The sequence below is a fragment of the Branchiostoma floridae genome, chromosome 7 (assembly GCF_000003815.2).
Source record: "Branchiostoma floridae strain S238N-H82 chromosome 7, Bfl_VNyyK, whole genome shotgun sequence".
Lineage (NCBI taxonomy): Eukaryota > Metazoa > Chordata > Leptocardii > Amphioxiformes > Branchiostomatidae > Branchiostoma > Branchiostoma floridae.
Window position 1 is genome coordinate 11,518,494 of NC_049985.1, and position 21,391 is coordinate 11,539,884.

General features: G+C 40.7%; 2 protein-coding genes across 2 annotated transcripts; both read right to left on the reverse strand.

The window, feature by feature from the left end:
• Nucleotides 1–599: 599 nt before the first annotated feature.
• LOC118420374 (dipeptidase 1-like) lies at nucleotides 600–5,821 on the reverse strand. Its single transcript, XM_035827174.1, has 10 exons — nucleotides 5,606–5,821; nucleotides 5,136–5,280; nucleotides 4,562–4,694; nucleotides 4,163–4,313; nucleotides 3,922–3,979; nucleotides 3,151–3,327; nucleotides 2,847–2,949; nucleotides 2,513–2,591; nucleotides 1,836–1,971; nucleotides 600–1,436 (listed from the first exon to the last, which is right to left on the reverse strand). The coding sequence occupies exons 1-10, from the start codon at nucleotides 5,788–5,790 to the stop codon at nucleotides 1,341–1,343; spliced, it is 1,263 nt and encodes a 420-aa protein (XP_035683067.1). The 5' UTR covers nucleotides 5,791–5,821; the 3' UTR covers nucleotides 600–1,340.
• An 840-nt stretch (nucleotides 5,822–6,661) lies between these two features.
• On the reverse strand, nucleotides 6,662–8,714 carry LOC118419870 (tripartite motif-containing protein 3-like). The gene is made up of 2 exons (XM_035826524.1): nucleotides 8,422–8,714; nucleotides 6,662–7,571 (listed from the first exon to the last, which is right to left on the reverse strand). Exons 1-2 carry the CDS (start codon nucleotides 8,672–8,674, stop codon nucleotides 6,727–6,729), a joined length of 1,098 nt encoding a protein of 365 aa, XP_035682417.1. The 5' UTR covers nucleotides 8,675–8,714; the 3' UTR covers nucleotides 6,662–6,726.
• Between the last annotated feature and the right edge of the window lie 12,677 nt (nucleotides 8,715–21,391).

Consider the following 21,391-nt stretch of genomic DNA (forward strand, 5'->3'; position numbering starts at 1 on the left):
GCGGCTAGAGGTCGGGATGGTTGGTGATAGGTTAGTTAGCATTTGGGACACAGTCGGGAGTAAGTCATTTACTGGTCGGGAGGTGTTCGGGACATGTTCGGCACTAAAAAATAGGCGTGGCCTAAACTGGTCAGACTACTCCCGAACTACTGCCGACTTGGGTCGGCTAAGAGTCGGCTAGTGTTCGGGAGCCAAAGTCGGCTATGTGTAACCTAGGCATTATGCCAACAGCAAGTGTCGAAGGACAAAGCTCACTTACTCACGCAGACCACAGATTACGACAGCGGTCCTCTCCGTGCGTCCCACAAAGTTACCTCCATTTTACTAACGGCACCCCATTGTCCCCTCGAACATATTCCGAAACGTTTTGCTTCGTCGTCAACTATGACGCACTGGGTAAATGAAAACATTTCCTCATCTCTCCCCAAACTATAACGTTCTCTTAGTCATTTCCGTCCTAGTTAAAACCATGATGAAATAAGGCACGATTGTGGCGACTTGTTTTCTTAACTTCGAGAACAAAGACACAAGTCCATCTCTCAACATTACTCTCTATATTAACTAACCACCATTAGCATTAATCCGCCGGGCAACATATATATCCACCACTTTGAAAACAGTGGGCTTGAGAGATTTTTATTGCATTACGCGGATGTCATCCATATAATTAAATCAACATATGGCCTCATTTATAAAACAACACAATTGTTCAATACAATCCATCGTAAAGTGTTCATGATGTTTACGATATGGCCAATGTGTTTAATACCCTCTTTAACTACCAATGTCAAATGTCAGACTGGTACATTAAAAGGATCGTGATCTATCGGAAATCTGTGATGAAATGGAAACATGGGCCGGGATTCTACCAAAGTGAATTGCTAAAATACACATAGACGTAATTTTGGACCACCAGTTAAATTCGATAATGCTAGATATAGCCTTTTTGGCATGATCAATAAGAAAAGATACAGCAGTAAATCTAAAAGGCCCCTAATACGTCATAGATGCATAAGATCTCCGAACTCTTTTTCACTATAAAGTATAAACCTATGCGAGTAAACTTTTCGTTAATTCATTTTTACTCGTAGAATACCTGATATAGATTGTTTGAGCTCAATGACTGAAATATATGGCATAATATATCACTTAACTAACTTGAATTGTTTTCAACAGATTGAAACTTTCCAGTCTTTTATATCGCTATTCTTCTGATTATCATGGCTCCCCAGCATTAACGTTCCTAAACATTCCTCAGTAGATTCTTTACTTTCTTGACCAATCGTGGTGTTTCATTGGTGGTGTGCATTAATTCTTAAGGAAACATGTTTGTAAAGCCCCTAAGTGTTGGTTGTCCGGCATGTCTGGTTCCCAAGGTCCTCCTCACTGATATGGTCCTCATACGGGCGACGTTCAGACTGGAGTTTGTCTCTCACCTGTAAACAACAACAACAACAATGTTGAACGCTTCCTCCCAGTCCTGGAGATGTTCTGGTGTAACTTGTATCACATTTTGACAAGAGACACTTTCATTTACGCCATTGATATCATTACAAAACATGTTTATGTAGATAAAGAAACATTCAAATGGTAAAACATCCTTAACTAGGACTTTTGTGGCTTACCCTATGTCTATTTTCTTGCCATAGATTTATTGAAAAATGCATTTTTTTTTCAACATAATGTGTTGCCTCCCAAAACAAAAAAGCCCCAGAGAGCCTGTCATGGAGGCTTTGTAATGTGGAATTTTGTCATTTTTCCATGGCAACATCTTCCCTATTTTGAATTTTTGAAAACCTGAAGTCAACCAGCATTGCAATATGAATCATGCCTACCTCTTCTACCTTCCGGAAAACTCTGAGGAAATTGTTTCCCGCCAACTTCTTCAGCTGCTCCTCTGTCCAACCTCTCCGCAGTAGTTCGGCAAACAGGCGCGGGTAAGTGGAGACGTCCTCCAAGCCACGGGGGTGACTTCAAAAAGAAAATGCTTCATATCAGTGATCATGATTAACAACATTACTCTAAATTTACTACAATGCCAGTGGTGACAACCATGTATAAAACAAACAGGCTCCATCCGACTTCCTTGATTATTGAACAAAGAAGGCCGAATAGGATGAACGATTTCCCAGAGGCGTTAGCCAGCCATTGTATTACAGATCATGTCTATCACGTACAAGTTATTTCTATAATTTCTACTGTAGAAAGGGCCACCATTGTTTGCACTTTCTGAGGCCTATGCAATACACCTTGGGGAGGCACTGATCAACCGGACTAAGGTTTCCATTTTTGTGGGCGTGGCCCGAATCATCTGTCAGTCAATCAGAGAATCTGCTTTACCTGATACAAAGAAAACACTTGGGCGATTCTCTGATTGACTGACAACTGGTAAGATGCCACACCCACAAAAGTGGAAACCTTAGCCAGGTTTAGCGGAGCCTCCCCAAGGTAAAGGCCGCAGAAGAAGCAAGGAGAAAAGGGAACCCATTACAAAATGACAGTTATACGTTACCTGCCACCGATCCCGTCAAAGTCGCCCCCAATCCCCACATGATCCTCTCCAGCACGGTCTCTGATGTAGTCGACATGATCTGTTAGCGTCAAAGACTGTTAGGTTTTCCTTTTGACGTTTAATGGCTCAAGAAACTGGCAGGATGTACCTAATTACGTCTACACTTTCTAGAGTGGGTGCAGATATTTCTTAACCCCCTGAAGTAGTCGGCATGATCTGTCGTAAAAAAAACAAATTTTAGTTCTCTGTTGACGTTTAATGTCTCAAGAAACTTACAGGATGTATCTAATTAGATTACACTGTCCAGAGTGGATGCAGATATTCAAATTCTTACCTGCGACTTCCTCCAGGGTGACGTGTTCCCAGTGGGTCCAGTTTGCCGTGCAGTTGATGAAACCAGGGTAGAAATTCACCATAACAATCCCTCCGTTTGTTTTCTGAATCGGGAGGAAAGCAGACCATGAAACTGGGGTTTTCAATCGTCAATAAAGCGTTTGTGCTATACGATTCAAAATAATGATGAGAGTTGAAATAGAGCTAGAGAGATAAGAATGAATGGACAGGAAACAACTATGTTAAGACCTTAAGCGTGTTTTCCTTTAAAATTTGTTCTGAAACATGAAAACCTGTGTCTCTACCATTCTGTCCAACACGTCATCCGGCACGTTTCGCGCCACCGGACAGATGGCGTAGGCCGAGGAATGGCTGAAGATGACCGGCGCTCCTGTGACGTCAAGTACGTCGCGCATGGTCCGATGGGATACATGTGAAAGGTCCACGAGCATGCCCAGTCGATTCATCTCCAGGACAACTTTCTGGAAGTAGAAAATTGGCTAAAATTACCCCGCAAGCCAGCAAAATACAATCATTGACCCTGTATGATATGAGTATGCGATGTGCATATCTGACCTCCACTCCATCTTTTGACGTTTTTGGTTTGACCTTTGAACGTTTACGACTGTGAAATCAATGAGGTTTTAACTGATGAAATCTCCTTGGTGAAATTGACACTGGTTTTTGTTTTGACGCCTCGACCTTCATGTGATCAACTGCATGATCTACCGTTGTCTTAACTTTGACTGAATGTAACACGTTGTTAATCGTGTCTACATATATGGTGGGTCCCTTTGGAAATGAACTTTCAAAAGTTGTAGGGGCTACCCACCCGTTTGTGAGATGAATACGTAAATAGACAAATACCATCATGTTTGGTTGGGACTCTGTAAAGGCATCTTCAATGGCATCAGAAAGTTTAACATCATACATATCCTTTTCAATGTGTCAGTGATCATTTGTTCCAGTAAGCCGTACAGATTGCCCCAATCATCTACACACTGTATAATGCACAAACCATAGGTATAAGCAAAATATATACTCTTGCCTGTCAATGACTTTGTTGAATTATGTACCTGTCCAAATTCTGTCAGGCCGTCCCCTACCGGTGTGCCATGTGTGCTTGAGGCAGCCCTGCAATGTTAAATATTGGTAACATACTGTTTGTCTTTTCCAACAGATACCAGTAACAAAATAGAAGCAAAGTAAAACAATTACTAAGCTATACAAATGCAAAAGTTGCAAGCTTCAAAAGTATTGCGGACTTGAATGTATGTATGACAAAATCCACGATTAAGCTGAATAAGTCCCATGTACCATGGCGTGTCACACGAGTGCGTCAGGGTGACATAGCGCACGCGCAGCTCGTAGAACATGCGCAGTGCCGCCAGGCTGCTGTCTATCCCGTGTCCGCTCTCCAGACCGATCAGACTGGCGATCTTGCCCCGGCTGAAAATGTCTGTAATCTCTGGTGGGGGTCAAAAATGGGAAGCAAATATTATATCCATAAACGATAGTTAAAATCATTTTCAAAATGAACTTTAACTTAGGATAACTTTGTACAGTACATGTCATTCTTGGTAAAATATAATCAATATCAAGACAAATGAGTGCACCTTGCAGCAATTACTATGATCATATTTCAAAGCAAAATAGAAAAGAAAGAACTAATGTGATAGAAGAGTATTGCTCATTTTTGATAGATTAACTAGTTACCATCTGAGCTGGTGGCGAACTCAAAGACATCCGGGTACTTTCTAACAATCCTGTAGATGACGTCAATCTGCGCAAGCGCCCTGCGTACAGCGTCCTTGTACTGAGATCTACACGAAAAGAACGAACTCCAGAACTGCAAGCAAGACAATTATGAATGTATTTAATACGTAGAACGTATCAAAATGCGTCCACCATTTTTTTTTTTACATTTTTCACCACCAGCGGTACATAGCTGTTGACAGTACGTTTACGTGGATACTGTTGATTAAACAAATTCCCAGCTCGACTGTATATAATTTATATAAATTGCATCTTGATATTTCGAGTTTGGTTTCAATGTTTTATTAGTTTTATTGGATACACATAATCACCTGTCGAGATCACGTTATTTAGTGTTACTCCTGTGGCTTTGTGCAATATATGATTTCAACAAACATTCAACAAATCTTTTTTCCTTATCATCTCATGTAATATGTTTGCAATATCAAATGAAATTATTTTTCTCCCGATAGTATACGATAAAAGAAGTCTGTAAAACACACATATAGAAACCACATTCAATATTCATACATACCTGGGCGCCAACTTTACCCTCCCTCAGACGAGGGATGTCTGTTTGAGATTTGTTGCCTAGCAACGGACGCAGATCATTTTCAAGGTTGATATCTTCTATGACGTCATCGACTGTATCTTCCAAGAACATCGGCAAGTCGTTGTGGCTAAGGAGTGGAAAATTTGAAATAAAACAAAATATTTGTAACAGTATTCATGTGGCTAACTTGTTTAATCACTGTACGTGGATGTTTGGAAGGCAAAGTCCAAAGTGCATTTTTTACAGTCTTTTTCTTACCATTAACAGTACTCCCAATTAACCGACATAACCAATGTTCAGATTTATTCACACAATATATTCTGACATTTGCTGACATTTTAAAGATCCACATCAATCAGTATAATTAACCCAGCCCATATATTCAAATGCTGTATGGTCTTAGTTCCGAACAGGTCAGTTCATATAGGTTGGTCAAAACGGACCCCACTCACCCGTCCACGAGCGGCACTTGGCTGAGAATTTCCTTGGCTCTGCTGAGGTCGTCTGAATCGTTGCCGAGGTACTGGGGAACCACAACTGCTGCCACAACTGCGCCCACGCCCATCAAAATCCCAAGGATTGCAAAGAAAAGTATTCTTGTGCACTTGCATTTCCTAACAAACTTTGTGTCCGCCATCTTGAAACTCCCTACGTAAGAATGACTAAGGTGTAGTATGTGCGTAGGGACTTGGCTGTTTGCTTTTTTCAGTTTGAAAAGAACGAAGGCTCATTTTACTTGTTAACATAATGATTATAAGCATTTAGTCGTGCTACAAACAGCAAAATCATCCAAACTCCGCATGACTTATCTTGTACTTTATAAATTTGGCATTCATTCTTTATTCTATAAAGACAGTCCAGAATTGTTCATGCCATTTCTTGTCTGTTGCCTTGTGTAAATCGTACCTGAGTTCAATGTCAAAATTAGGCAAATTAGGTAATCTGTTTTGTTTTCGTCTCTTCGGATTTTTACCTCACGCGTTCAATTACTTTGATGGAATGCTGTGTTCTTTTTTCGTATTTTTACAAAGGGCAAACGTTAGATATGGCCTCTGGTAGAATCGGGCGTTTCAGATAGCATCCACTATTTTTCACCAGATAACTGTGAAATTTTCAAGATTCTCTGAAAGCATGCAGAAGTAGTAGACTGGGATTCTTAGAATATGTATGTAGATGTCATATGAAAAGAGCATTTCATCATGATCATGAAATAGAAGATCCTCTGCTGTTTTTCATTTGAGTTTGAGTCCTTCAAATTCAAATATACGCTAATTAGATTCTAATGGGAAATCACGACCAAAACGCATATCAGTGCAAATTATTCTTTTTTAAGATTTATTCAAGTGTCAGAAATATACAATCGATATTTCTAGGAATACTACGTAAAGTGCAGTACATGTAGACATTAAATCATTTTCAAGTTCAACTTCTTTTAGGTCGACTACAATATACTTTCCAGCAGTTATTACTTACATATTTACTGTCATTGTTATCAAGTAACGCTCTTAAGTACATTTATAGTATAGAAAAGTACAAAAATGAGAAAATTTGACATCGCCAAACAATATTAATATCATCCCGACAATACCAACTGGCGAGGAATGATTGTCACAGTATGAGACCGTGCATCAGTTACCACCAACTGTCCATCCGGTCCGCAAGCAAGCCCGACTGGCGATTTTGTGCTAAAAACTGTGCGGACAAACTCCCCACGGCTGGTGAACATGTCAAACCTTTTATTTCTCACGTTGGACACGAAGATGTTCCCCGAGCTGTCCGTACAGATACGTGCAGGGCTGCGCAGTTGACCTTCACCACGCCCTTTACTTCCGAACTGGAAAAGCTTATCTCCATCACGAGTGTACTCATGGACAGTATTACGCATTGCGTCCGTAAAAAGGATGTTACCTTCATTATTGAATGTGACGAAAGAGACGTCTACTCCACCAACCAATTGGAATCTGTTGTATACTGAACCATCGGGCAGAAACACAAAAATAGTGTTACCTTTCGTGACCACAGCGATGTTGCCGTTTAGTACATTCACTGCAATGGCTGGGAAGTAGGTAGAGGACTTGGGGTCGACTGTAGACATTTGCTTGCCGATTTGGCTGTACTGTACTACTTGTAATTCATCTCTTATATCTCCCACTACCCATACAAAACCATTTGCGTCAATTGCGACATCGTAAGGGTGAATAGTTTGTTTCTCTTTACCCGGTACTTCGTACACCGTTTTGAAGAGGCGGAGAAAGACCCCATTCTTGTTGAAGACTTGGATCCGTCTGTTGTCAACATCTAACACATATATTTCATTTTCAGCAGAGACGGCCACTGCGTTGGGATACTGGAACTTTCCTTGAGATTTTCCTTTTCCACCAAATGTGATCGGCTTCATCAAAACTCGACCATCGCTTTCTGCAATCAGTGATTTAAAATGTTACTTCACATTGTCTGGAATTTTACTGACACCACTCTAGCAATCTATCGTAAAAGTAAAAGGTTGGATGCTGGTATTCAGTATTCATGAATCATTTATTCATTATCATTTGATGACAGAGAACTATAAAGGAACTTAACGCGGGCTCACCTAATAAAACAATGATCTACAACAATTGTTTACAGCCAACTTAATGTAAACCAAACCGCAAAAGTGTGTCCCTCTTGGGAGAAGCACTGGTTGGTAGTCACTACCAAACACTTTTTCATCTCTTGTATTCCATTATCTACACACAAGCTGCTTAAGAAAAGGAAATCATTACAAGATCTGCTTAGTACAAAGGAAAAGAAAGAGAAAGAGAAGAAAAGAAAGAAAACCATCATTTGTTCTCCCAGTACCATATCTTTGCGAATTAGCTCTAACGGTAGCACCTGTATTGTGCACGTTGAGCTTAAAGTTTCCAGACATATTCTGTGATCTTAAAGCAGATGTATGACTTTGGTCTGTTTTTTACCCCCCTTTGTAGTGTTTGGCCAGCCTTGAAAGTGCTTTCTTGTTTGTTCCGTCGACTTACTGAACGCTACCTCTTCGACCTCTGAAATAAACACAGCCTTTTATCAAAGGCAATTGTCACTTCTCGAGGTGGTTGTTGGCAGAACTATTCTTACTTTGAACCGCACATGAAAACACAAAAAGCCGAATGAACACGGAAAACACAATAAATCGGATTTGTAAGACACTGTTTGACTGAAAGACACAGAAAACCAATCCCCATAGTCACACATCGACTTCAATTTCTCAAAACTCTGGTCATTAAAGATTCCTTACCTGTGTTGATGGATGTTGGAACAGCACTATTGATGCTCAGTTCAGTTTCAGGTCGGGTCGTGTCAAACGGTATTGTCGTTTGGTAGGTGGACATCTTTGACGTTGATGTAAAAGTCGTTGTGGCTAACGTCCTTGACGGTGAAGCCGTAGCTGTAGAAGCCGTTGCGGTAGAGTTTGTTGATGTAGAAGTCGTTGCTGTAAAAGTTGTTGCGGTGGAAGCCGTAGACACCATCTTAGCATTCGATGTTAGCATAGGCACTAGGTCCGTGCTTGGAGTAGAACCTACGGTTGGGGTCATCTATTCATAAAGTAACACCTAGTCAGTTGTTGAATGCACAATGCCGTAAAGATACACCTGTACAAAAGCCTAGGAGTTAGCAGCAATGGGTAGACACCCACCAAATATAAGGCGACTCTGTGCGATCCTGCTTAGCACCGCGAATGTGCACTTAAGTACAAAGTACAATGTGCTATGACTATGTCCTGGTAAAACGGAAAAACTCTAGGGTTGCTTGGAAGATAAAATAAAGTAAAGAAAGACTGATTGCAGCTGATTCCATGGATAATCATTATGACAACTGCACCGCACGTGCCCCTTCAAGTAATATTTTCAGAAGATTTACAAAAGCATATCGCATTTAACAAGGACAAATGAAGAAGAAATACATAGGCTTGCCTTTTGAATATTCTGCATGTCGTTGACGTATAAACCGACGAAGATTCCACATAAAACCACTGTTGCCAGGAAGGTAAAAACGATTCCAGCAATGACACGCCGTCGCATTGAACACACTAAAAGAATACATGACATGAAAATATCATAAACAAGAGAATACTAAAAACAAGAAAGAACGGAGTACATAACGGAGTGACACGGCCTTTAACAGTCTTTTTTTTTAAAGAAAGGGAATAAACAATAGAGTTCTACGACCTCATACCGTCGACAAACAATATCAAATTGTATGACTGATGTATTCTTTAATAAGTTTCTTACCCATTGAATAAGGTTTTCATTTGCATATATGAGTGTATTATATCAGTTATATATTTTGTTTACGTATATAACACAAGTTGTCCTGAAAGTCTTACGCATGCATTAACAAAAAAGGCTACTCTAGCTTGTTCTCAGTTATCCATTATTTATATTTGATGATGTTCACCTTGAATCAACTTGAATGTCAGGACCCATGTCACCTATAGTCACATGACACATGTAGGACTATCATTGAACGCAGCAGATTTCTAAACTTTCTTCATTGATTATGCAAATTACCTTCTATTTGCATGATTAGCATGCGCATCTATATATATATCAATCACAACTTAAGCTAGCCAACACAAAAATTACAACGATCCGTTATCCCCTTCTTGAGTTGCCCCCCCCCCTTCCGACAGATGGTGTCTCCGTATATAATTCATTTATTTATTTTCAAATCCATGCCCGTAGCCTAATTGCAAGGGTACAGACAGTAAAAAGTAACAAGTATAGGTGACCTCCTAAGGGAATGGTAACTTCTCGTCATCAATTATGTAAATTAGACTCAGATTTGCATGAAAATCATTTCGTTGTCAGGGCTCGAAATACTTTTTTCTGCATACCTGCACCAGTGCAGGTAACATTGAAAATTACCTGCACCAGACAAATTTTACCTGCACCAATCCGAATTTAGGAATTTTAGATCATACTAAAATAGTTCAGGAACCATTGCTATTTTTTCTTTTATACTTTATAGGTAGTAACAGTCAATGCAGCTAATGACAATCTACATTTGTATATACAGCTACATTACAGGACATTTATGTATAAACTCAGTACATGGACCAGTGCAGGTTAGGTGCAGGTAGACACCAGAAACACCTGCACAGCTCCAATTTTACCTGCACTAACCTGCATATGCAGGTAGTATTTCGAGCCCTGGTTGTATTGACCATCACCAAACGTGCCTAATTACCTGAAATGAAGATGCATCAATTTCTGCTTGGCAAACTTTCAACTCTTACTCCCTGTCCCACGAGCTATTCATCCTGCAGTGAAAAATCACGACCCTAACGCCTCCTAACCTCAAACTTTGAAGCTCCATTGCAGTACCTTGGAAAGCCGCTACACCTCTTCCCACCTACTAAGGCCACGTTGATTTGATTATATGGATGACATCCACGCTCGCACCAATTTTCGGCCATTTCCAAAAAAAAAAAGTTTTCGACCACACAATAAATTGTGCAAAGCAGCTGTAAAATGAGCAGAACTATTCCGAAGATTGGAAAAAAAATATCAGAAAACAGATAACTAATGCCATTAGAATGCCACAATGAATCTAAAGTCAAAGAGTAAGATGTGAAAGGACAGAAAGAAAAAAAATAATCTATTGTTGGTTGGGGGAGGTACCAGTACAGAAAATTCATGTCCAGAGGATCATTTCCAGGTTCGGACATGAACCTGGACCTGATTGTCTGTGGAAACTTGAGAACTGGCAATACTCAAAACAATGGTAATTGGTCAATTTTGCTACAAAGGAATCTGTTTGGTGGATTATTGGACTCCCACTGCATTTTAAAATCCCATCTCCATGTAATAAAAGCTAACTGTCTCTGTACCTTCGACTGTAGAAACTTGGTGCAATTGACTATAAACTCTACTTGACTTCGCTCTTGTCTTCTTGGCCCCCCGGTAAGACCCCAAATGGCTGCAGACACAGTGTGTCCATTTTGTAATTGGCGAAACCTGTTCCTCTGTTTTTTTTTTCAGGTCTGTTTTTTTTTCGGATTGGTCCAAGAAGAAAAAAATGTTTTGCACCCGTATGATGCACTGGTCCCTACACCTAACTGTTGTATACCATACTATGTGTGTTTTGTCCTATGTTCAACCTTCCTGGCCACTTTGATTTCATACTGAAGGCAACTTTTTTTTTGGGGGGGGGGCAAACTTTTTTTTTATTCGCTCGCTCGCATCAGTTTTGGAGTTCCCGGAGGATGTCATCCATATAATCAAATCAACATGGCCTAATATACAATAAAGAACCGTCCACAGCATCTTGAGTTATGTTTTCTACATGCAAACACACAAACATACCAGTGACGCTGCAGAAGCCATGGGAAGCCACAAGGACGCCCATTACTTCTTAGCGACACCTACCCACCTAAAAAATATCATGAACATCCACTCACAAATTCTACAATTAACTACGCTGATCACATCAAACACAAATGCATCCACAGCCATACCATCATAATGAACTGAAGAGTTCATACTATTATATAAAATTAGTAAGAAGGAAGGAAATCGGTTTAGTAAGTAGACAGGAAATTGGTTCTTTTGAATCAATTGCCTGACGTACTTGCTAGGCTGGCGTCATAACAAGCTTTAATGTATATGAGATGATAACTTACCGCGAGCTGCCTGTTGGGGAGCGTTTGGCACGTACATCGCGTTTGGCCTTGGGTTGAGGTCACCGGCGTTTCGCATGGGACTCGGATCTTGATGAAGTGCCCTCCGAAGCTGACCAATTCTCTGTACGTTAATGAGGGTCTGCATGGGGGGGTCTTGGTAACGCTTAACGGTGAATTCAGGAGGCCCGGTAACACTTAACGGTAAATTCAGGAGGCCCAGTAACGCATAACGGTAAATTCAGAAGGAGTTACAAAGCATAATAGTAACATTGACGTGCATTCCTATTCATACAACGCTACAGTAGTTATATCAATGGGTGAAAAAAACATTGTGAGAAGCAAATGGTGCCCAAAACCCGGAGGAATGACGGGGACATCTGTAAATTGACTGAGGCAGAGTTCCCGGCCCGCCACAGAGACGGCGGCAGCAAATGAGGCCTAGGGGATTGAACTATTGTTTCAGCACATGGAGCGCCGAAGGCGCGACGCATTCAAGGGGGTCTTTTTAAATCAAGACCCTAAGAAAATTTTTTAAATCAAGACCCTCTTAAATGCTATTTCCTGCATTTTCGGCACATTTTGCCGACCGACTAAGCTAGGTTGATTTTGACATTTTCATCAAATTACACATGATTATACTCGTAGCTTTGGCCTCCACCCCCAGAGCCTCGACATATTTTTTACCATTTCGAGCTCGGAAGGCACGAGACGTTGCAATATAAGTCCGGGAAAATTTTAAAATCTGGACCGTCTGAAACGCCACTAACTGCATTTTGAAGGACAGATTTTGCCGTAAGACGAAGCTAAATTAAATGACATTTTATTAGAGAGAAAAGTCTTTTTTGTGCGAAAACCCACGCCCCTAACATATTTTCGCCATGTCGTCGTGAGCGCCAAAGGCGCAAGCCGTCGCCATGGAGGTCCGGAGAAACTTCATTTTCTGCATTCTAGGAGAACTTTTTGCCCGAAACTAAGCTATGTTTGACACTGAAATCTGTATGAGTGATAAAATTTTGAGGGCGACGCTTCCGCAACATATTTCACCATATTCAGAGCCGAAGGCCGGGAGGCTCGGAGAAATTTTGAAATCTGGACTCTTTCAAACGCCATTTCCTGCATTTTCAGGGGTTCTATCTGGCATTTGACTTCGTGTGTAACGGGTTACGAAGAATTTCTTGGTAACGCTTAACGGTGAATTCGGGATAACAAATAACGATTAACGTTGAATTAAAACGACCAATAACGCTTCACGAAGAATATACCGATAACGATTAACGTTGAATTAGAGCAGGTCGGTAACGATTAACGGTGAATTAAAATGGCTCGTAACGCTTAACGGAAAAAGGCATGCAGACCCTCGTTAATGTCATTATTGACAGAGTATGATGTGTCCGTATTAGTCATAGGAGTGTCACGTTGGTCTACGTCAGTCATGTCAAGTTGGGACGCGTATGTGACAGCATATGGTGTAATATCGACGTCATCAAGGGCGGTGTCGTGAGTTACTCTGTTGCCACAAGCACCAACAATGTCATCCTCATTATTTTCCTGATATCTAACGGCGTATGGCAGTTCTGCGAGTGCCTTATTCCCGCCCTGTTCCTGATATCTGACAGCGTATGGCTGGATGTAGACTTCGCTGTTAGCAGGCCCTGAGGTTGGATTAGGACGCACAGACGGAACAGCAGTTGCTTCTCCTGCGACATCATGCTCTACCTCGTTTATTTCTATGTTCTCAGCTGCAGTGCCGCTTGTTCTTGGTTCAGTATTCTCATTATCATGACGTTCTTGGTGTGGATCTGCAGACTCGATGTTGGGATTGCCATCACGGTTAGCCCAACTGTGTGCGGAATCGGTGCTGGGGTTGCCATCACGGTCATCCGAACTGTCCACGGGTTCGGTGCTAGGGTTGTCCTCACTATTAGTCGGTCTGTGTGCGGGTTCGGTGCTGTGGTTGCCATCACGGTCAGCCGAACTGTGCGCGGACTCGGTGCAGATGCCTGGGTCGTAGATCTGATTTGGGCTGCGGACGTTTTGCAGGTGTTCTCGATTATCAGGGTTAATGGTGATTGGCGGGTATATCGGATTTGGGCTCACGGCATGTTGCGAGTACGTCATAACAGGGTTTTGTGCGTCCCGCTCACACATCGGGTTTTGATACAGCGCACGCGGAGAATGTCGGATGTCACACATGTTGCTGTCATCTCCATCAGAAGAGAAGATGCCATTATTATGTCCGCATACGTCACTTCCGCTCTCAGATGCGTCATAAGTTACCGATGACGGGTTGGGATGATGATCGCCGTCGTTATTTTCATCACAGGTATTTGGGATTGAGGGATCGCCATGTCTGTCACAGGGCCTGAAGATAGTTTTCCCAGTTTCGGAGTCGGGACTTGTTCCATCTTGCTTCTCACAACTGGTTTCGAAAGGATCATTCTTCGGTTGCCTTGGTGCAACGTCTGAGGGAAGTTCTTCAGCCATGGTTGCAACAGGTCTTGACGATATGGCAGCTGTATGTGGTTCTGGTGCAAACGTGCGATTTTCCGCGCAGTGCGCATGTGCTACATCAAACAGACTGTCACAGTTTGTGTCAGTCGATGTTGGTAATCCCGATATTTCACTGAGCTTAGTTTGCCTTTTGACGAGGAGTCAGGAGATTGGTTCGGGTTCGACTTCCTTCTGGCTTTGTTTGCTTTTTACTTATTACATTTTCACTACAATGCGTGTTCAGCACAGCCAGTACGGATTGCAAAATTTTGATCTGAACACCTGATTAGTAGACGACAATTCCAAAGCATATCAGTGTAAGTCCTTATAGCTTAGCGTATACATCTAAACCGATGATTGTCTACGTTCTGTTCTGTCACTTTCAGTTTCCTTTTGCGAAAGTGGGTATCAAGAATTCGTCTCCCCAACTTATTCGTTCTTACTGCATGATACTGCATAAATTGTGTGGAAATATACATCGATAAGCTTCGCAACCACGTAATATCAATTAACCATTAATATGTACTATATTAATTCGAAACCAATATTTGGGACTGTTACAATAAAAATGTAGATGTCACACGTACAAAAGAATGTCGTTATGTAGTAGAAGAGCATTGTCTCTTCTTGCCATTAGATTTTGGGTTTAATTGAGTTCCTCAAATGTAAAACATACAACAATTATATCCTGAAATTAGGTTGTGATTTGGAAGCATTTATGTCATAAATGCTTCCAAAGCACAACCGAAATACATATCAGTGAAGATTATTTTCATTCAAGTCTCATAGCCTATCAGCGTTCCTAGGAATTAGTATTTTCTGCAGTTCTTGCTATTACATAAAGTGCAGTATACATTTATTTCAGACAACTTGATTTTGAATGCTTATCTGATTTCTGTTCTTGCTATTAAACTACCCTTTCGGTTAACGTTATGATAATTGATCAATTCCCTTTGCTGCTAAGATAAAGATTGTCCAATCTACAAAGTTTCGCATCGCCGTATTTGATCATCCTAACAGTACCAACCGGCGAGGAATGATAGTTATAGTGTTAGACAATGCATTAGCCACCACTAATTGTCCGTCTGGTCCACAAGCAAGCCCACATGGAGACTCTGTTCTAACAACTGTGCGCACAAAGTCCCCACGGCTGGTGAACATGTCGATCCTGTTATTCTTCATGTTGGACACGAAGATGTTCCCTGAGCTGTCCGTACAGATACCTGATGGAGCTTTCAGTTGACCGTCACCACGCCCTTTACTTCCAAACTGGAAAAGTTTATCTCCATCACGAGTGTACACCTGGACAGTATCACTCACTTTAGTACTTCTCACTATGCCCATTGTGAAAAGAATGTTTCCTTCGTTATTGAATGTGATGAAACCAAACTCTACTCGAACCATTTGGAATCTGTTGTACATTGAACCATCGGGCAGAAACACAAAAATGGTGTCAGGTTTAAAGTACATATTAGCGGCCACAACGATGTTGTTGTTGTTTAGTGCGTTCACTGCAATGGTTGGGCTGTAAACAGAGGACTTGAGGTTGACTATAGACATTTGTTGGCCGCTTTGGCTATACTGTATTATCTGTAGTCCATTTCTTCTACTAGTATCTCCCACTACCCATACAAAACCATTTGCGTCTATTGCGACATCGTTAGGGGTAATAGTTTGTTGCTTTTTACCCGTTACTATGCGTATGGTTTTGAAGCGGCGGAGAAAGACCCCCGACATGTTGAAGACTTGAATTCGTTTGTTATGCTTATCTGCCACATATATTTCATTGCCAGCAGATATGGCCACTCCGTTGGGATATCTGAACTTTCCTGGAGATTTCCCCTTTCCGCCAAATGTGATCGTCTCTGCAGATGGCTTCATCGAAACTCCACCATCGCTTTCTGCAATCAGTGATTTGAAATAGCACTTTACATTATCCGGAATTTTATTTACATCTCTCTAGGAAGGAATTGTAACAACTGAAAGACTGGATGCTGGCATTTATCAATCTTGGATATCATTTAACAGAGAACTACAAAAGGCGGTCTCACCTAACAAATCAATTATTTACAACTATTGTCTACAGTCAGCTTTATGCTATATAACCAGACCGTCAAAGAGAAGCACTGGTCGTCGGTAGTTCATACTAAACGCTCTTTCATCTCTTTCATTCTAGTGTCCACATACAAGCAGCTTAAGAAAAGGAAATCATCAGTGTATATTTTTGTTGCGCCAAGTATGATTTTGTTGCGAATTAGCTCACACCACAGTTTTCAGACACATTCTGTGATCTTAAAGCAAATGTATGACTTCGGCATAACTTGTTTTGTAGTTTCTTGTTTATTCGGCACCTTACTCTTCGACGTGTGAAATAAAGACAGCCCTATAAGGCCACTTTGCGGGGTGGCTTCTGGCAGAAATATTGTTGCTTTAAAGTGTACATGAAAACACAAACAGCCGAATAAACAGTAAAGAAAAACAAAAAATTCCTTACCTGTGTGGATGGAAGTTGGAACATCACCATTAATGATGCTCACTTCAGTTTCAGATCGGGTCGTGTCGAAGGGAATTGTCGTTTGGTAGGAGGACATCTTTGACGTTGATGTAAAAGTCGTTGTGGCAACCGTTGTTTTTGCAACAGTCGTTGAAGAATTCGTTGCGGTAAAAGTTGTTGCTGTAGACGTCCTTGCTGTAGAGGTCGTTGCAGGAGACGTCAACTTCGTTGTGGTAGAAGTCGTTTCGTTGGAAGCCGTAGACACCCTTCTTGTATCTGAGGTTAGCATCGGTGCTAGGTCCGTGCTTGGAGTAGAACCTACGGTTGGGGTCAGCTGTTCATGAATAACACCTGGTCAGTTTTTGAATGCACAATACGCATGTGACATAAAAAATACACCTGCACAAAAGCCTAGGAGTTCGCAGTAATTGGTACACCCACCAACAGGCAAATAGAAGACGAACATGCTGCTTGGCACCGCGAATATATGTGTGCTTAAGTATAAAGTACAATGAGCTATGTCCTGATAAAACAGAATACTCTAGGATAGCTTGCAAGATGAAATGCGTAGCTGAAAAATTGATAAAAAGCAGCCGATTCCATGGATCATCACTGTCAGTAATAACTGCACCGCACATGGCCCTTCAAGTAATATTTTCAAAAGAGTCACAAAAGCATAATGCAACTAATAAGGAGAAATTAAGAAATACATAGGCTTACCTTTTCAGTACTCTGAATGTTGTTGAAATATAAACCCACGAAAACTCCGCAGAAAACCAATAATGCCAGGGAGATAAAAACGATTCCAGCAACGAAAGCCCTTCGCTTTGAACACACTGATAGAATAAATGAAATTGAAATATCATAAACAAAAATACTAAAAACAAGAAAGAACGAAGTACATACCGGAGAGACACATCCTTTAACAATATTTTTATTTTTTTTTAAATAAAAGGAATAAACAATAGAGTTTCACAACCTCATACCTTCACCAAATAGTATTCTAATGTTTCTTACTGATTAAATAAGTTCCTCATTTGCATAAACAAATGTATTATATCCGATAATGATCTTGTCTACCAAAATAACACACGTTTTCCTGAAATTCATATATATAACGTTATATAGAATGTAATATATATATATATATATATATATATATATATATATGTAATAGAGCCCATATTGACAACATCTGTTTAAAATGATTCTTGGGAAGGTTTCTCGGAAATTAACAGAAACAGATAAACATCTTGTATTTTAGCTGACCAGTAGATCAGATAAGGAAGAACAAAGGGGCGATCACAGTTAATTAATGACCTGTCGAGTACATGTGGGAAGAATTTGTTTTGTTTACGTCAGCACCCAGCTAAGAGATAAAAAGAAGGAACACCAGGGATCAGAGTCAGTTCAGAGAGAGAGGACACACTGAGACAGTCATGATGTGACAGAGGAGAATAAAGATCGGTTCTCGGCCACGGCAGATCTTGTGTCTGTGATCATTTTCTACGACACCAGTTCCGAACTTCATTCATTACATATATATATATATATATATATATATATATATATATATATATATATGTGTGTGTGAACAGCCTTTTCGGAGAAAAGAGTTCGGGGACCCCATTCCTGCATTAAATATATATTTAATATCAATTTTTTGTGAAATTCGTTGTTTTTTCTATTGATTATACAAACAAGGCTGTGATTAGCGTAATCTAATTCTAAATGATTGTCTTGCCTGTCAAAATAGAAGATGTTGTATGTGAAAATCTTTTGGCAGCATTACATTACATGGTAATGCATTATGGAAACATTGGAATTATATTTTCATTGGTAATGATGATAAGTTGCATGATTCATCACTAACAGGTCTACATATTGCCTTTTTTTTTAAATCAATTGACGTACGTCGACATCCATCATAACAAGTATTAATGTATGATATGATATGATAACTCTTACCGTGAACTGCCTGTTGGGGAGCGTTTGGCACGTACATCGCGTTTGGAATGGAACTCGGATCTTGATGATGAAGTGCCCTCCAATGCTGTCGAATTCTTTGTGCGTTTATGTCATTATTGACAGAGTCTGACGTGTCAGTATCAGTCATGGCCGTGTCACGTCGTTTTACACCAGGCATGTCATATTGGCGCGAGTATGTGACAGCATGTGGTGTAATATCGACATCATCCTCATTATCTTCCTGATATCTAACGGCGTATGGCGTGCCGCCACATTTCAGTTCTGCTAGTGCCTTATTCCCGCCCTGTTCCTGATATCTGACAGCGTATGGCTGGATGTAGACTTCGCTGTTAGCAGGCGCTGAGGTGGGATTAGGACGCACAGAAGGAGCAGCAGTTTCTTCTACTGCTACACCATGCTCTACGTCGTTTATTTCTATGTTCTCCTCTGCAGCACCACTTGTTGTTGATTCAGTATTATCATGACAGTCCTGTGCTGTAGATAACTCGATGCTAGGATTACCAACACTGTCAGCCGGTCTGTGTGCGGGTTCGGTGCAGACGTCTGGTTCGTATATCTGATTTGGGTTGCGGACGTTTTGCAGTTCTTCTAGATTCCTACTAGGGATTTGCGGGTATATCGGATTTGGGCTCACGGCATGTTGCGAGTATGCCATATCAGGGTCTAAATTCTCCTGCTCACACAACGGATTTTCATACAGCGCACGCGGAGGATGTCGGATGTCCCGCATGTTGCTGTCATCCCCATCAGATGAGGACATGCCAGCATCATATCCGGATACGTCACTTAAGTTCTCAGATCTAGATGTGTCATCAGTTACCGCTGACGGGTAGGGATGATGATCGCTGTCCTTAATTTCATCACAGGTATTCGGGGTGGTAGGATCGACATGTCTGACACATGGACTGAAAATATTTTCTAAAAATTTGGAATCGGGACTTACAGTTATGCCTGCTTGCTGCACACAACTGGTTTTGAAACGATCGGTTTTCGGTTGTCTGGGTACAACGTCCGAGGGAACTTCTTCAGCCATTGTTGCAACAGGTCTTGACTAGACGACTATGTGGCGTCTGTATTCGGTTCTGGTGCAGAAGTGCGACTTTGTCGAGACATATATCAATACGCACGTGTTACATTAAACAGACTGTCACAACTGGGTCAGCCGATGTTGTCGAATATTTCACTTGGGTTAATATGTCTCCTGGGTAGGAGTCAGGGATTGATATGGATTAGATTTCCTCGTGTTTTTATGTGATCTTTACTTACATGTTCACAACAATGCGTCTTGAAAATAGCCCGTACAATAGCAAAGTTTTAATCTGAATACTGGATTAGAAGCCGAAAAGTCCCCTGGATATCTTAGCTCTTAGTTATCTTAAACGGCGATTCAACGGTCTGCGTTTTTCTCGAACCCTTGATTTTGAACTTTATTTTAAAGTACAGGTTCACTTTCACTCTCGCCGAGTTTGTATCAGTGGATGTTAGTCAATTTGTAAAAGCGAGTGTGAAGGATACGTGCTATCTTCTTATTCGGTCTTGCTGTGTGTGCTGCGTGATGTTGCGTAGATTCAAATTGTGTGGAAATATGCACAGATATATTTTCGCAGCCATGTTCATTTGTACTTGAAGAAGGAATAAATCCAAAACAAGCGTTAACAAATTAACAGAACATCATTGTTATCATATTTTGGCCATTTAGGAATCTAAATAGTCTGGTTGCAGAGACAGATGAGCGTGCAATGTGGTTCATGCAAAGTTTTTTTTCTGTTTCTATACCTCTGAGGTGTGCTCTATAAGAATCTGGATGATGCCACTCAGTCATCATTGGGCAATCCGCACAATATGAAAATTAAGGCGGTCATTAAGGAAAATCTTGTTTTCTTCAATATCACAGTAACAGCACATGCTATCAAATTGATTTTGGTGTCTATCCCCATGTTTTAATAAGGTCTGTTCAGAGCCACATAAGACAATTCAAGTTTGGTTGCATCTCAATAGTATCAATAAAGCCCATGTCAAGGTTATTCAAACAACAAGCGACAGTGTAGAATTTGTGTGAAAGGTTTTATTCTACAAACGTTGACATGATATCAGTCCATTTGATGTCTAGAACCTTCTTCAGATATTTTGTCAAAGAACTAGATATTCGTTACTTGAAATTTCTCACATCAACATCTGACACACTTTCATCTGACTGCTTCCTATTCAATAGTTGTTTTGAAATGAGCAGTTCTTGATTCTAGCAGCAGGATAAACAACACTCCACTACGAACGTAATATGATCCATTCAAAACTATTTAATCAATCTTAATGAAAACTCAATGAGTCCATTCTATTAACTGAACAAACCTAGACTTCCTCAAATTGTTTGAGGGCGTTGGGAAAATACAAATCCATCAGTGTCCAATGCCTGTTCTTTTGTTCATTGTGTACAATGCCTCTTCACTGGCATGACTGGCATGCATATTCAATGTCCGCTAGGGAAAACGTAGCTCAAAGTAGTCCGTGGATTTATTGAAGTTGGGGAACTAGGGTAAAAGCTACATTTGCGTACCTTGATAAGTAACATCGTCAAAAAACACATAGATACAATAAACAACGTGTGCGCTT

Bases quoted from the DNA above. Each gene is read 5' to 3' on its own strand.
- LOC118420374 (XM_035827174.1), bottom strand. From the start codon at position 5,790: ATGGCGGACACAAAGTTTGTTAGGAAATGCAAGTGCACAAGAATACTT. The intron at 5,281-5,605 runs GTGAGTGGGGTC...TCCACTCCTTAG, and splicing joins CAAGTGCCGCTCGTGGACGG to CCACAACGACTTGCCGATGT. The intron at 1,972-2,512 runs GTAACGTATAAC...TTCTTTTTGAAG, and splicing joins TTTGACGGGATCGGTGGCAG to TCACCCCCGTGGCTTGGAGG.
- LOC118419870 (XM_035826524.1), bottom strand. From the start codon at position 8,674: ATGCTAACATCGAATGCTAAGATGGTGTCTACGGCTTCCACCGCAACA. The intron at 7,572-8,421 runs GTAAGGAATCTT...CACTGATTGCAG, and splicing joins TCCAACATCCATCAACACAG to AAAGCGATGGTCGAGTTTTG.